This window comes from Anser anser, assembly GCF_964211835.1.
Source record: "Anser anser genome assembly, chromosome: 1".
In the NCBI taxonomy this organism is placed as follows: Eukaryota; Metazoa; Chordata; class Aves; order Anseriformes; family Anatidae; genus Anser; species Anser anser.
Genome location: NC_139720.1, coordinates 117,014,648 through 117,027,894, shown reverse-complemented (window position 1 = coordinate 117,027,894; position 13,247 = coordinate 117,014,648). Strand labels below are relative to the sequence as shown.

General features: G+C 54.6%; 1 protein-coding gene across 1 annotated transcript; it reads right to left on the bottom strand.

The window, feature by feature from the left end:
• Positions 1–7: 7 nt before the first annotated feature.
• Positions 8–12,598, bottom strand: LOC310897641 (uncharacterized protein; the record flags this gene model as incomplete). Its single annotated transcript, XM_083831474.1, has 2 exons — positions 12,433–12,598; positions 8–10,812 (listed from the first exon to the last, which is right to left on the bottom strand). Exons 1-2 carry the CDS (start codon positions 12,476–12,478, stop codon positions 8–10), a joined length of 10,851 nt encoding a protein of 3,616 aa, XP_083687600.1. The 5' UTR covers positions 12,479–12,598.
• Between the last annotated feature and the right edge of the window lie 649 nt (positions 12,599–13,247).

The window sequence follows — 13,247 nt, the reverse complement described above, 5'->3', positions numbered from 1 at the left end:
TTGTGGATTATGTGTTTTCATGAACGCTAACACTACCACTGCTGATCCTTGGCCCGCTGCTGAACGGTGCAGCTGAGGAGCCAGCAAGGGAAGGAGAGTCACTGCCTGCTGTCGATCTGGCTGTCACGGAAATAGAGCTGGCACTGCCACTCGATGTGTCTACGCTGGTTGCACTAGAGTCGAGACTCATGGATGTGTTGGCAGCGCTGGTGGCCTCACTCCCGAAAGACACCCCAAGGGAGCTCCCTGACCTAGATGGCACAGTGGGCGCCGTCTGCATCCTCTCTTCTCCGGCTGCCGTAGTTACCACGGAAGCGGCTGACAAAGATGTGGGAAGGAGGGCAATGGAAGTCTCGTCACGTGCGTCAGATGTGGTGCCGCTCACCAGGCCCATGGTGGGACTTTCACCTAAGCCAGTACGACTCGTGGAAGGGCTACCAGCAGAGGCCACAGCTCTAGAAGGCAACGGGCTGGCCGTGGAAGAAGACGTGGACACAAAATGTGGTGCGGCCTGCTCCTGGTTGAGTTTGGTCGTGGTGAGAACTGTCACAGTGCCCCGCTCAGTGGTCGTAGTGCCATCAGTGGACCCGGGAACAGCAGATGTGAGGACCGTGGATGGCTGGGCCGTTGCTGACAAGCTCGGCTCAGTGTTACCACTGCTGATCCTTGGCCCGCTGCTGAACGGTGCAGCTGAGGAGCCAGCAAGGGAAGGAGAGTCACTGCCTGCTGTCGATCTGGCTGTCACGGAAACAGAGCTGGCACTGCCACTCGATGTGTCTACGCTGGTTGCACTAGAGTCGAGACTCATGGATGTGTAGGCAGCGCTGGTGGCCTCACTCCCGAAAGACACCCCAAGGGAGCTCCCTGACCTAGATGGCACAGTGGGCATCGTCTGCGTCCTCTCTTCTCCGGCTGCCGTAGTTACCACGGAAGTAGCTGACAAAGACGTGGGAAGGAGGGCAATGGAAGTCTCGTCACGTGCGTCAGACGTGGTGCCACTCCCCTGGGCCATGGTGGGACTTTCGCCTAAGCTAGTACGAGTCGTGGAAGGGATAGCAGCAGAGGCCACAGCTCTAGAAGGCAACGGGCTGGCCGTGGAAGAAGACGTGGACACAAAATGTGGTGTGGAATGCTCCTGGTTGAAGACAGTCGTGGTGAGCACCGTCACAGTGTCCCGCCCAGCACTCATGGTGCCAGCAGTGGACCAGGGAACCGGGGACGGGAGGCCTGTGGATGGCTGGGACGTGGCTGACAAGCTCGGCTCAGCGCTACTGCTGCTGCTGCTTGACCCACTGCTGAACGGTGCAGCTGAGGTGCCAGCAAGGGAAGGTGAGTCACTGCCTCCTGCCATGCTGGACATCGGAGAAGTGGACCTCGCACTGCCAGTCACTGTGACCATGCTGGTCGCATTGTTGTCCCGACTCATGGATGTGTAGCCAACAGTGGTGACCTGACTTACACCAGACACCCCGATGGAGCTCCCTGTCCTGGATGGCACAGTGGGCGCCGTCTGCGTCCTCTCTTCTCCAGCTGCCGTAGTTACCACGGAAGCAACTGACAAAGATGTTGGAGGGAGTGAAATGGAAGTCTCGTCACGTGCGTCAGATGTGGTGCCGCTCACCAGGCCCATGGTGGGACTTTCACCTAAGCCAGTACGACTCGTGGAAGGGCTACCAGCAGAGGCCACATCTCTAGAAGGCAACGGGCTGGCCGTGGAAGAAGACGTGGACACAAAATGTGGTGTGGAATGCTCCTGGTTGAAGACAGTCGTGGTGAGAACCGTCACAGTGCCCCGCTCAGTGGTCGTAGTGCCATCAGTGGACCCAGGAACAGAGTTGAGGATCGTGGATGGCTGGGCCGTTGCTGACAAGCTTGGCTCAGTGCTACCACTGCTGATCCTTGGCCCGCTGCTGAACGGTGCAGCTGAGGAGCCAGAAAGGGAAGGAGAGTCACTGCCTGCTGTCGATCTGGCTGTCACGGAAACAGAGCTGGCACTGCCACTCGATGTGTCTACGCTGGTTGCACTAGAGTCGAGACTCATGGATGTGTTGGCAGCGCTGGTGGCCTGACTCCCGACAGACACCCCAAGGGAGCTCCCTGACATAGATGGCACAGTGGGCATCGTCTGCGTCCTCTCTTCTCCGACTGCCGTAGTTACCACGGAAGCAGCTGACAAAGATGTGGGAAGGAGGGCAATGGAAGTCTCGTCACGTGCGTCAGACATAGTGCCGCTCACCTGGGCCATGGTGGGACTTCCGCCTAAGCCAGAACGAGTCGTGGAAGGGATAGCAGCAGAGGCCACAGCTCTAGAAGGCAACGGGCTGGCCGTGGAAGAAGACGTGGACACAAAATGTGGTGTGGAATGCTCCTGGTTGAAGACAGTCGTGGTGAGCACCGTCACAGTGTCCCGCCCAGCACTCATGGTGCCAGCAGTGGACCAGGGAACCGGGGACGGGAGGCCTGTGGATGGCTGGGACGTGGCTGACAAGCTCGGCTCAGCGCTACTGCTGCTGCTGCTTGACCCGCTGCTGAACGGTGCAGCTGAGGTGCCAGCAAGGGAAGGTGAGTCACTGCCTCCTGCCATGCTGGACATCGGAGAAGTGGACCTCGCACTGCCAGTCACTGTGACCATGCTGGTCGCATTGTTGTCCCGACTCATGGATGTGTAGCCAACAGTGGTGGCCTGACTTACACCAGACACCCCGATGGAGCTCCCTGTCCTGGATGGCACAGTGGGCGCCGTCTGCGTCCCCTCTTCTCCGGCTGCCGTAGTTACCACGGAAGCAACTGACAAAGATGTTGGAGGGAGTGAAATGGAAGTCTTGTCACGTGCGTCAGACGTAGTGCCGCTCACCTGGGCCATGGTGGGACTTTCGCCTAAGCCAGAACGAGTCGTGGAAGGGATAGCAGCAGAGGCCACAGCTCTAGAAGGCAACGGGCTGGCCGTGGAAGAAGACGTGGACACAAAATGTGGTGTGGCCTGCTCCTGGTTGAGGTTGGTCTTGGTGAGAACCGTCACAGTGCCCCGCTCAGTGGTCGTAGAGCCATCAGTGGACCCAGGAACAGAGTTGAGGATCGTGGATGGCTGGGCCGTTGCTGACAAGCTTGGCTCAGTGCTACCACTGCTGATCCTTGGCCCGCTGCTGAACAGTGCAGCTGAGGAGCCAGCAAGGGAAGGAGAGTCACTGCCTGCTGTCGATCTGGCTGTCACGGAAACAGAGCTGGCACTGCCACTCGATGTGTCTACGCTGGTTGCACTAGAGTCGAGACTCATGGATGTGTAGGCAGCGCTGGTGGCCTCACTCCCGAAAGACACCCCAAGGGAGCTCCCTGACCTAGATGGCACAGTGGGCGCCGTCTGCGTCCTCTCTTCTCCAGCTGCCGTAGTTACCACGGAAACAGCTGACAAAGATGTGGGAAGGAGGGCAATGGAAGTCTCGTCACGTGCATCAGACGTAGTGCCGCTCACCTGGGCCATGGTGGGACTTTCGCCTAAGCTAGTACGAGTCGTGGAAGGGCGAGGAGCAGAGGCCACAGCTCTAGAAGGCAACGGGCTGGCCGTGGAAGAAGACGTGGACACAAAATGTGGTGTGGAATGCTCCTGGTTGAAGACAGTCGTGGTGAGCACCGTCACAGTGTCCCGCCCAGCACTCATGGTGCCAGCAGTGGACCAGGGAACCGGGGACGGGAGGCCTGTGGATGGCTGGGACGTGGCTGACAAGCTCGGCTCAGCGCTACTGCTGCTGCTGCTTGACCCACTGCTGAACGGTGCAGCTGAGGTGCCAGCAAGGGAAGGTGAGTCACTGCCTCCTGCCATGCTGGACATTGGAGAAGTGGACCTCGCACTGCCAGTCACTGTGACCATGCTGGTCGCATTGTTGTCCCGACTCATGGATGTGTAGCCAACAGTGGTGGCCTGACTTACACCAGACACCCCGATGGAGCTCCCTGTCCTGGATGGCACAGTGGGCGCCGTCTGCGTCCCCTCTTCTCCGGCTGCCGTAGTTACCACGGAAGCAACTGACAAAGATGTTGGAGGGAGTGAAATGGAAGTCTCGTCACGTGCGTCAGACGTAGTGCCGCTCACCTGGGCCATGGTGGGACTTTCGCCTAAGCCAGAATGAGTCGTGGAAGGGATAGCAGCAGAGGCCACAGCTCTAGAAGGCAACGGGCTGGCCGTGGAAGAAGACGTGGACACAAAATGTGGTGTGGCCTGCTCCTGGTTGAGGTTGGTCGCGGTGAGAACCGTCACAGTGCCCCGCTCAGTGGTCGTAGTGCCATCAGTGGACCCGGGAACAGCAGATGTGAGGACCGTGGATGGCTGGGCCGTTGCTGACAAGCTCGGCTCAGTGCTACCACTGCTGATCCTTGGCCCGCTGCTGAACGGTGCAGCTGAGGAGCCAGCAAGGGAAGGAGAGTCACTGCCTGCTGTCGATCTGGCTGTCACGGAAACAGAGCTGGCACTGCCACTCGATGTGTCTACGCTGGTTGCACTAGAGTCGAGACTCATGGATGTGTAGGCAGCGCTGGTGGCCTCACTGCCGAAAGACACCCCAAGGGAGCTCCCTGACCTAGATGGCACAGTGGGCATCGTCTGCGTCCTCTCTTCTCCGGCTGCCGTAGTTACCACGGAAGCAGCTGACAAAGACGTGGGAAGGAGGGCAATGGAAGTCTCGTCACGTGCGTCAGACGTGGTGCCGCTCACCTGGGCCATGGTGGGACTTTCGCCTAAGCTAGTACGAGTCGTGGAAGGGATAGCAGCAGAGGCCACAGCTCTAGAAGGCAACGGGCTGGCCGTGGAAGAAGACGTGGACACAAAATGTGGTGTGGAATGCTCCTGGTTGAAGACAGTCGTGGTGAGCACCGTCACAGTGTCCCGCCCAGCACTCATGGTGCCAGCAGTGGACCAGGGAACCGGGGACGGGAGGCCTGTGGATGGCTGGGACGTGGCTGACAAGCTCGGCTCAGCGCTACTGCTGCTGCTGCTTGACCCGCTGCTGAACGGTGCAGCTGAGGTGCCAGCAAGGGAAGGTGAGTCACTGCCTCCTGCCATGCTGGACATCGGAGAAGTGGACTTCGCACTGCCAGTCACTGTGACCATGCTGGTCGCATTGTTGTCCCGACTCATGGATGTGTAGCCAACAGCGGTGGCCTGACTTACACCAGACACCCCGAGGGAGCTCCCTGTCCTGGATGGCACAGTGGGCGCCGTCTGCGTCCTCTCTTCTCCGGCTGCCGTAGTTACCACGGAAGCAACTGACAAAGATGTTGGAGGGAGTGAAATGGAAGTCTCGTCACGTGCGTCAGACGTAGTGCCGCTCACCAGGCCCATGGTGGGACTTTCACCTAAGCCAGTACGACTCGTGGAAGGGCTACCAGCAGAGGCCACAGCTCTAGAAGGCAACAGGCTGGCCGTGGAAGAAGACGTGGACACAAAATGTGGTGTGGCCTGCTCCTGGTTGAGGTTGGTCGTGGTGAGAACCGTCACAGTGCCCCGCTCAGTGGTCGTAGTGCCATCAGTGGACCCGGGAACAGCAGATGTGAGGACCGTGGATGGCTGGGCCGTTGCTGACAAGCTCGGCTCAGTGTTACCACTGCTGATCCTTGGCCCGCTGCTGAACGGTGCAGCTGAGGAGCCAGCAAGGGAAGGAGAGTCACTGCCTGCTGTCGATCTGGCTGTCACGGAAACAGAGCTGGCACTGCCACTCGATGTGTCTACGCTGGTTGCACTAGAGTCGAGACTCATGGATGTGTTGGCAGCGCTGGTGGCCTCACTCCCGACAGACACCCCAAGGGAGCTCCCTGACCTAGATGGCACAGTGGACATCATCTGCGTCCTCTCTTCTCCGGCTGCCGTAGTTACCACGGAAGCAGCTGACAAAGATGTGGGAAGGAGGGCAATGGAAGTCTCGTCACGTGCGTCAGACATAGTGCCGCTCACCTGGGCCATGGTGGGACTTTCGCCTAAGCCAGTACGACTCGTGGAAGGGCTACCAGCAGAGGCCACATCTCTAGAAGGCAACGGGCTGGCCGTGGAAGAAGACGTGGACACAAAATGTGGTGTGGAATGCTCCTGGTTGAAGACAGTCGTGGTGAGAACCGTCACAGTGCCCCGCTCAGTGGTCGTAGTGCCATCAGTGGACCCAGGAACAGAGTTGAGGATCGTGGATGGCTGGGCCGTTGCTGACAAGCTTGGCTCAGTGCTACCGCTGCTGATCCTTGGCCCGCTGCTGAACGGTGCAGCTGAGGAGCCAGCAAGGGAAGGAGAGTCACTGCCTGCTGTCGATCTGGCTGTCACGGAAACAGAGCTGGCACTGCCACTCGATGTGTCTACGCTGGTTGCACTAGAGTCAAGACTCATGGATGTGTTGGCAGCGCTGGTGGCCTCACTCCCGAAAGACACCCCAAGGGAGCTCCCTGACCTAGATGGCACAGTGGGCGCCGTCTGCGTCCTCTCTTCTCCAGCTGCCGTAGTTACCACGGAAGCAGCTGACAAAGATGTGGGAAGGAGGGCAATGGAAGTCTCGTCACGTGCATCAGACGTAGTGCCGCTCACCTGGGCCATGGTGGGACTTTCGCCTAAGCTAGTACGAGTCGTGGAAGGGCGAGGAGCAGAGGCCACAGCTCTAGAAGGCAACGGGCTGGCCGTGGAAGAAGACGTGGACACAAAATGTGGTGTGGAATGCTCCTGGTTGAAGACAGTCGTGGTGAGCACCGTCACAGTGTCCCGCCCAGCACTCATGGTGCCAGCAGTGGACCAGGGAACCGGGGACGGGAGGCCTGTGGATGGCTGGGACGTGGCTGACAAGCTCGGCTCAGCGCTACTGCTGCTGCTGCTTGACCCGCTGCTGAACGGTGCAGCTGAGGTGCCAGCAAGGGAAGGTGAGTCACTGCCTCCTGCCATGCTGGACATCGGAGAAGTGGACCTCGCACTGCCAGTCACTGTGACCATGCTGGTCGCATTGTTGTCCCGACTCATGGATGTGTAGCCAACAGTGGTGGCCTGACTTACACCAGACACCCCGATGGAGCTCCCTGTCCTGGATGGCACAGTGGGCGCCGTCTGCGTCCCCTCTTCTCCGGCTGCCGTAGTTACCACGGAAGCAACTGACAAAGATGTTGGAGGGAGTGAAATGGAAGTCTCGTCACGTGCGTCAGACGTAGTGCCGCTCACCTGGGCCATGGTGGGACTTTCGCCTAAGCCAGAATGAGTCGTGGAAGGGATAGCAGCAGAGGCCACAGCTCTAGAAGGCAACGGGCTGGCCGTGGAAGAAGACGTGGACACAAAATGTGGTGTGGCCTGCTCCTGGTTGAGGTTGGTCGCGGTGAGAACCGTCACAGTGCCCCGCTCAGTGGTCGTAGTGCCATCAGTGGACCCGGGAACAGCAGATGTGAGGACCGTGGATGGCTGGGCCGTTGCTGACAAGCTCGGCTCAGTGCTACCACTGCTGATCCTTGGCCCGCTGCTGAACGGTGCAGCTGAGGAGCCAGCAAGGGAAGGAGAGTCACTGCCTGCTGTCGATCTGGCTGTCACGGAAACAGAGCTGGCACTGCCACTCGATGTGTCTACGCTGGTTGCACTAGAGTCGAGACTCATGGATGTGTTGGCAGCGCTGGTGGCCTCACTCCCGACAGACACCCCAAGGGAGCTCCCTGACCTAGATGGCACAGTGGGCATCATCTGCGTCCTCTCTTCTCCGGCTGCCTTAGTTACCACGGAAGCAGCTGACAAAGATGTGGGAAGGAGGGCAATGGAAGTCTCGTCACGTGCGTCAGACATAGTGCCGCTCACCTGGGCCATGGTGGGACTTCCGCCTAAGCCAGAATGAGTCGTGGAAGGGATAGCAGCAGAGGCCACAGCTCTAGAAGGCAACGGGCTGGCCGTGGAAGAAGACGTGGACACAAAATGTGGTGTGGCCTGCTCCTGGTTGAGGTTGGTCGTGGTGAGAACCGTCACAGTGCCCCGCTCAGTGGTCGTAGTGCCATCAGTGGACCCAGGAACAGAGTTGAGGATCGTGGATGGCTGGGCCGTTGCTGACAAGCTTGGCTCAGTGCTACCACTGCTGATCCTTGGCCCGCTGCTGAACGGTGCAGCTGAGGAGCCAGCAAGGGAAGGAGAGTCACTGCCTGCTGTCGATCTGGCTGTCACGGAAACAGAGCTGGCACTGCCACTCGATGTGTCTACGCTGGTTGCACTAGAGTCGAGACTCATGGATGTGTAGGCAGCGCTGGTGGCCTCATTCCCGAAAGACACCCCAAGGGAGCTCCCTGACCTAGATGGCACAGTGGGCATCGTCTGCGTCCTCTCTTCTCCGGCTGCCGTAGTTACCACGGAAGCAGCTGACAAAGACGTGGGAAGGAGGGCAATGGAAGTCTCGTCACGTGCGTCAGACGTGGTGCCGCTCACCTGGGCCATGGTGGGACTTTCGCCTAAGCTAGTACGAGTCGTGGAAGGGATAGCAGCAGAGGCCACAGCTCTAGAAGGCAACGGGCTGGCCGTGGAAGAAGACGTGGACACAAAATGTGGTGTGGAATGCTCCTGGTTGAAGACAGTCGTGGTGAGCACCGTCACAGTGTCCCGCCCAGCACTCATGGTGCCAGCAGTGGACCAGGGAACCGGGGACGGGAGGCCTGTGGATGGCTGGGACGTGGCTGACAAGCTCGGCTCAGCGCTACTGCTGCTGCTGCTTGACCCGCTGCTGAACGGTGCAGCTGAGGTGCCAGCAAGGGAAGGTGAGTCACTGCCTCCTGCCATGCTGGACATCGGAGAAGTGGACTTCGCACTGCCAGTCACTGTGACCATGCTGGTCGCATTGTTGTCCCGACTCATGGATGTGTAGCCAACAGCGGTGGCCTGACTTACACCAGACACCCCGAGGGAGCTCCCTGTCCTGGATGGCACAGTGGGCGCCGTCTGCGTCCTCTCTTCTCCGGCTGCCGTAGTTACCACGGAAGCAACTGACAAAGATGTTGGAGGGAGTGAAATGGAAGTCTCGTCACGTGCGTCAGACATAGTGCCGCTCACCAGGCCCATGGTGGGACTTTCATCTAAGCCAGTACGACTCGTGGAAGGGCTACCAGCAGAGGCCACAGCTCTAGAAGGCAACAGGCTGGCCGTGGAAGAAGACGTGGACACAAAATGTGGTGTGGCCTGCTCCTGGTTGAGGTTGGTCGTGGTGAGAACCGTCACAGTGCCCCGCTCAGTGGTCGTAGTGCCATCAGTGGACCCGGGAACAGAGTTGAGGATCGTGGATGGCTGGGCCGTTGCTGACAAGCTTGGCTCAGTGCTACCACTGCTGATCCTTGGCCCGCTGCTGAACGGTGCAGCTGAGGGGCCAGCAAGGGAAGGAGAGTCACTGCCTGCTGTCGATCTGGCTGTCACGGAAACAGAGCTGGCACTGCCACTCGATGTGTCTACGCTGGTTGCACTAGAGTCGAGACTCATGGATGTGTAGGCAGCGCTGGTGGCCTCACTCCCGAAAGACACCCCAAGGGAGCTCCCTGACCTAGATGGCACAGTGGGCATCGTCTGCGTCCTCTCTTCTCCGGCTGCCGTAGTTACCACGGAAGCAGCTGACAAAGACGTGGGAAGGAGGGCAATGGAAGTCTCGTCACGTGCGTCAGACGTGGTGCCGCTCACCTGGGCCATGGTGGGACTTTCGCCTAAGCTAGTACGAGTCGTGGAAGGGATAGCAGCAGAGGCCACAGCTCTAGAAGGCAACGGGCTGGCCGTGGAAGAAGACGTGGACACAAAATGTGGTGTGGAATGCTCCTGGTTGAAGACAGTCGTGGTGAGCACCGTCACAGTGTCCCGCCCAGCACTCATGGTGCCAGCAGTGGACCAGGGAACCGGGGACGGGAGGCCTGTGGATGGCTGGGACGTGGCTGACAAGCTCGGCTCAGCGCTACTGCTGCTGCTGCTGCTTGACCCGCTGCTGAACGGTGCAGCTGAGGTGCCAGCAAGGGAAGGTGAGTCACTGCCTCCTGCCATGCTGGACATCGGAGAAGTGGACTTCTCACTGCCAGTCACTGTGACCATGCTGGTCGCATTGTTGTCCCGACTCATGGATGTGTAGCCAACAGTGGTGGCCTGACTTACACCAGACACCCCGAGGGAGCTCCCTGTCCTGGATGGCACAGTGGGCGCCGTCTGCGTCCTCTCTTCTCCGGCTGCCGTAGTTACCACGGAAGCAACTGACAAAGATGTTGGAGGGAGTGAAATGGAAGTCTCGTCACGTGCGTCAGACGTGGTGCCGCTCACCAGGCCCATGGTGGGACTTTCACCTAAGCCAGTACGACTCGTGGAAGGGCTACCAGCAGAGGCCACAGCTCTAGAAGGCAACGGGCTGGCCGTGGAAGAAGACGTGGACACAAAATGTGGTGTGGCCTGCTCCTGGTTGAGGTTGGTCGTGGTGAGAACCGTCACAGTGCCCCGCTCAGTGGTCGTAGTGCCATCAGTGGACCCGGGAACAGCAGATGTGAGGACCGTGGATGGCTGGGCCGTTGCTGACAAGCTCGGCTCAGTGTTACCACTGCTGATCCTTGGCCCGCTGCTGAACGGTGCAGCTGAGGAGCCAGCAAGGGAAGGAGAGTCACTGCCTGCTGTCGATCTGGCTGTCACGGAAACAGAGCTGGCACTGCCACTCGATGTGTCTACGCTGGTTGCACTAGAGTCGAGACTCATGGATGTGTAGGCAGCGCTGGTGGCCTCACTCCCGACAGACACCCCAAGGGAGCTCCCTGACCTAGATGGCACAGTGGGCGTCGTCTGCGTCCTCTCTTCTCCGGCTGCTGTAGTTACCACGGAAGCAGCTGACAAAGTTGTGGGGGGGAGGGAATTTGAAATTATTTCATTTCATTTTCATTTATTTTCTCTATTCATCCTTCCATTTTTATCAGCTTTCTCTTTTTTATATTTTTTTTTATTTTATTGATTTCAAAATATTTTTTTTATTCTATGTCATTTAATAGATTTTAATCAACTTTTTGTATACTGATTTTTTGTGGTCTTTTTTTTCTATGTTCTTTTGCTTCTCTACATTTCTTGTACATTTTTCTATGATAAAATTTTAGAGAATTAACTAGGAAAATGATTTTTCCAAAGATTGCCATTTTTAATATATTTTGTCTTCTTTAGACTTTTTATTTTATTTTTTTTTTAGCCAAATATATCTTCACTACACTGTTTGTCTCCGGCATGGTATAACATTTATCCTGAATGTATTTTTTTATATATCCCAAATCATTAATTGTCTTTGGACATAATTCTTTTTTTGTTGTTGTTTTGTTTTTTTTACCTTTACCTCTAATTATTAATCAATAGTAACTACTGTTGTTTGCAAGCATGAAGACTGTAACATTTATTAGCCTCCTCATATTTCTTTAAAGGGAAAATCAAATCCTTTTTCTGTTGTGATTATATACCGACTAGTTCAGTTATTTCATTTACTTGCCCTACTTATTCTATCTTGATTTTGAGTTCTGTTTTTTTTTTTCCTTCTAAAACAGATATAGTTGTGGTTTTTTTTCTGTTGTTGGTGGGTTTTTTTGTTTGTTTTGTTTTTTTTCCCCTCAGTGTAATGCTCCTTAGCAACACTTAGTTAATATCCTAGCTCTTTATTTTCAGGTGTGTGAATCTTAAAGGATCCACGCACCATGTGTACTAAAGTAGCTAAACCAAAGAACTATACTAGTTAACTTCTTTTGGCTAACATATCTGTATAACCAAAGTGGCATTTATTGTATCATTTAGTATATCCTTAACAGTGTGTAATTTATACATATTTTGCAAAATTCCTCCTACAGACCTATAAATTTTCTGCATCCCAATACAGCTGCATCCCAATACAATACTCTCTGTATGTAACCCTTTGATTCTTAATAGCAACTACTGATAATCACTAAAGAAACTTACACTCATCTGTATTGAATGACATGGAGCTAGACAGTAAGAGTAAAATAAGGGAGGACTCTTAGTTTCTAAATCATGCATTACAGTGAGTGAACAGCACAATTAAAATAACCCTGTCCACATTTTCTTATCATTTTTTCCCAAAGAGTCTTTCAGGGAAGAAAGATTGGCAAAACAGAGCTTTCACTGGTCTCATAACTAAGAAATTTAAGATTTAAGACCAAAAAACATCAGAAAATCTGGTCAAATGCTATATGTTTCAGCTTTTAGGATGAGTCTTCCACACACTTTGCTCTCATTGTTTTATTTACTTGCAGCTTTATGCCCCCACTAAAATACCTACTGAAATATACATATTTAAGAGAAATTTAAAAATCAATTGTAACTGTAAATATTATGTGCATTTATTTTATGTTGATTTTTAGCCACCACCCCACCACTCCCAAGATGATTGTTTCAAATCTATCTCCAGGACCTCCTCTAAATATATCACAAGGCTAAATAGTAAGATTTTAACTTACACAGAAGAGAGAAAATGAAGTGCCAAAGGTAATTCCAAGTCCCCATGATAAGTTTTCACCTCCTTACTGTACTCTTTCCATTTGTGAAACTGACATTTTGGTTTGAAAGCGTCAGTAATTTAAACAGGGTGAGGCTGCATTGTTACGTCTCAGCCTCAGCTAATCCCTCACACAGGTGGGATCACAGCCAATGTAATGAAATTCTCACACCTGACTCGTACTATAATAAATTCTGAAGTTTTCCGTTGAAGTATGCTTGCTTTTCTTTAACAGAACAAAGTCTGAACGTGATTCAAAGTCTAGTGAGTCAAAAGGAAAGAAATGCAGAATTCAGTGGGCAATGTATCACACCTGAACACTGTTCGATATTTGAACAGGAGGGTATTTTAGCAATCTTGGGGCTGGGAAATGCATGACTAAGATACAGACCTTGTTGTTTTGAGTTCAAAAGCCTTGCCCTAATCAAGAGATACAACTTTTTCCCCAACCACATTTTCCAATATTTTGAATTATTTAAGAGTAGATGTTGAAGTATTCAGTTCTAACATGTATTTTTACTGGATTAGAATGCCAAATTGCTACAAATGCACCGAAGAGACATCAGCCTTTGTTTTTTCCAATACTATAGAGAGGTTGTAGCAGCCACAAATCTCTGCTAGTTCACCTCTTTGGACTAGGTGGAAAATACTAGATAACCAGGTCTCTCATTCTTACCTGAGTTTGTCCATGTTTTCTTTAGCAAGTAAGCACCCCCTAACTATAGGGAGTTGATACTGACAGACACAGCTTGTCACCTGCCCTGGGTCACATCTTCA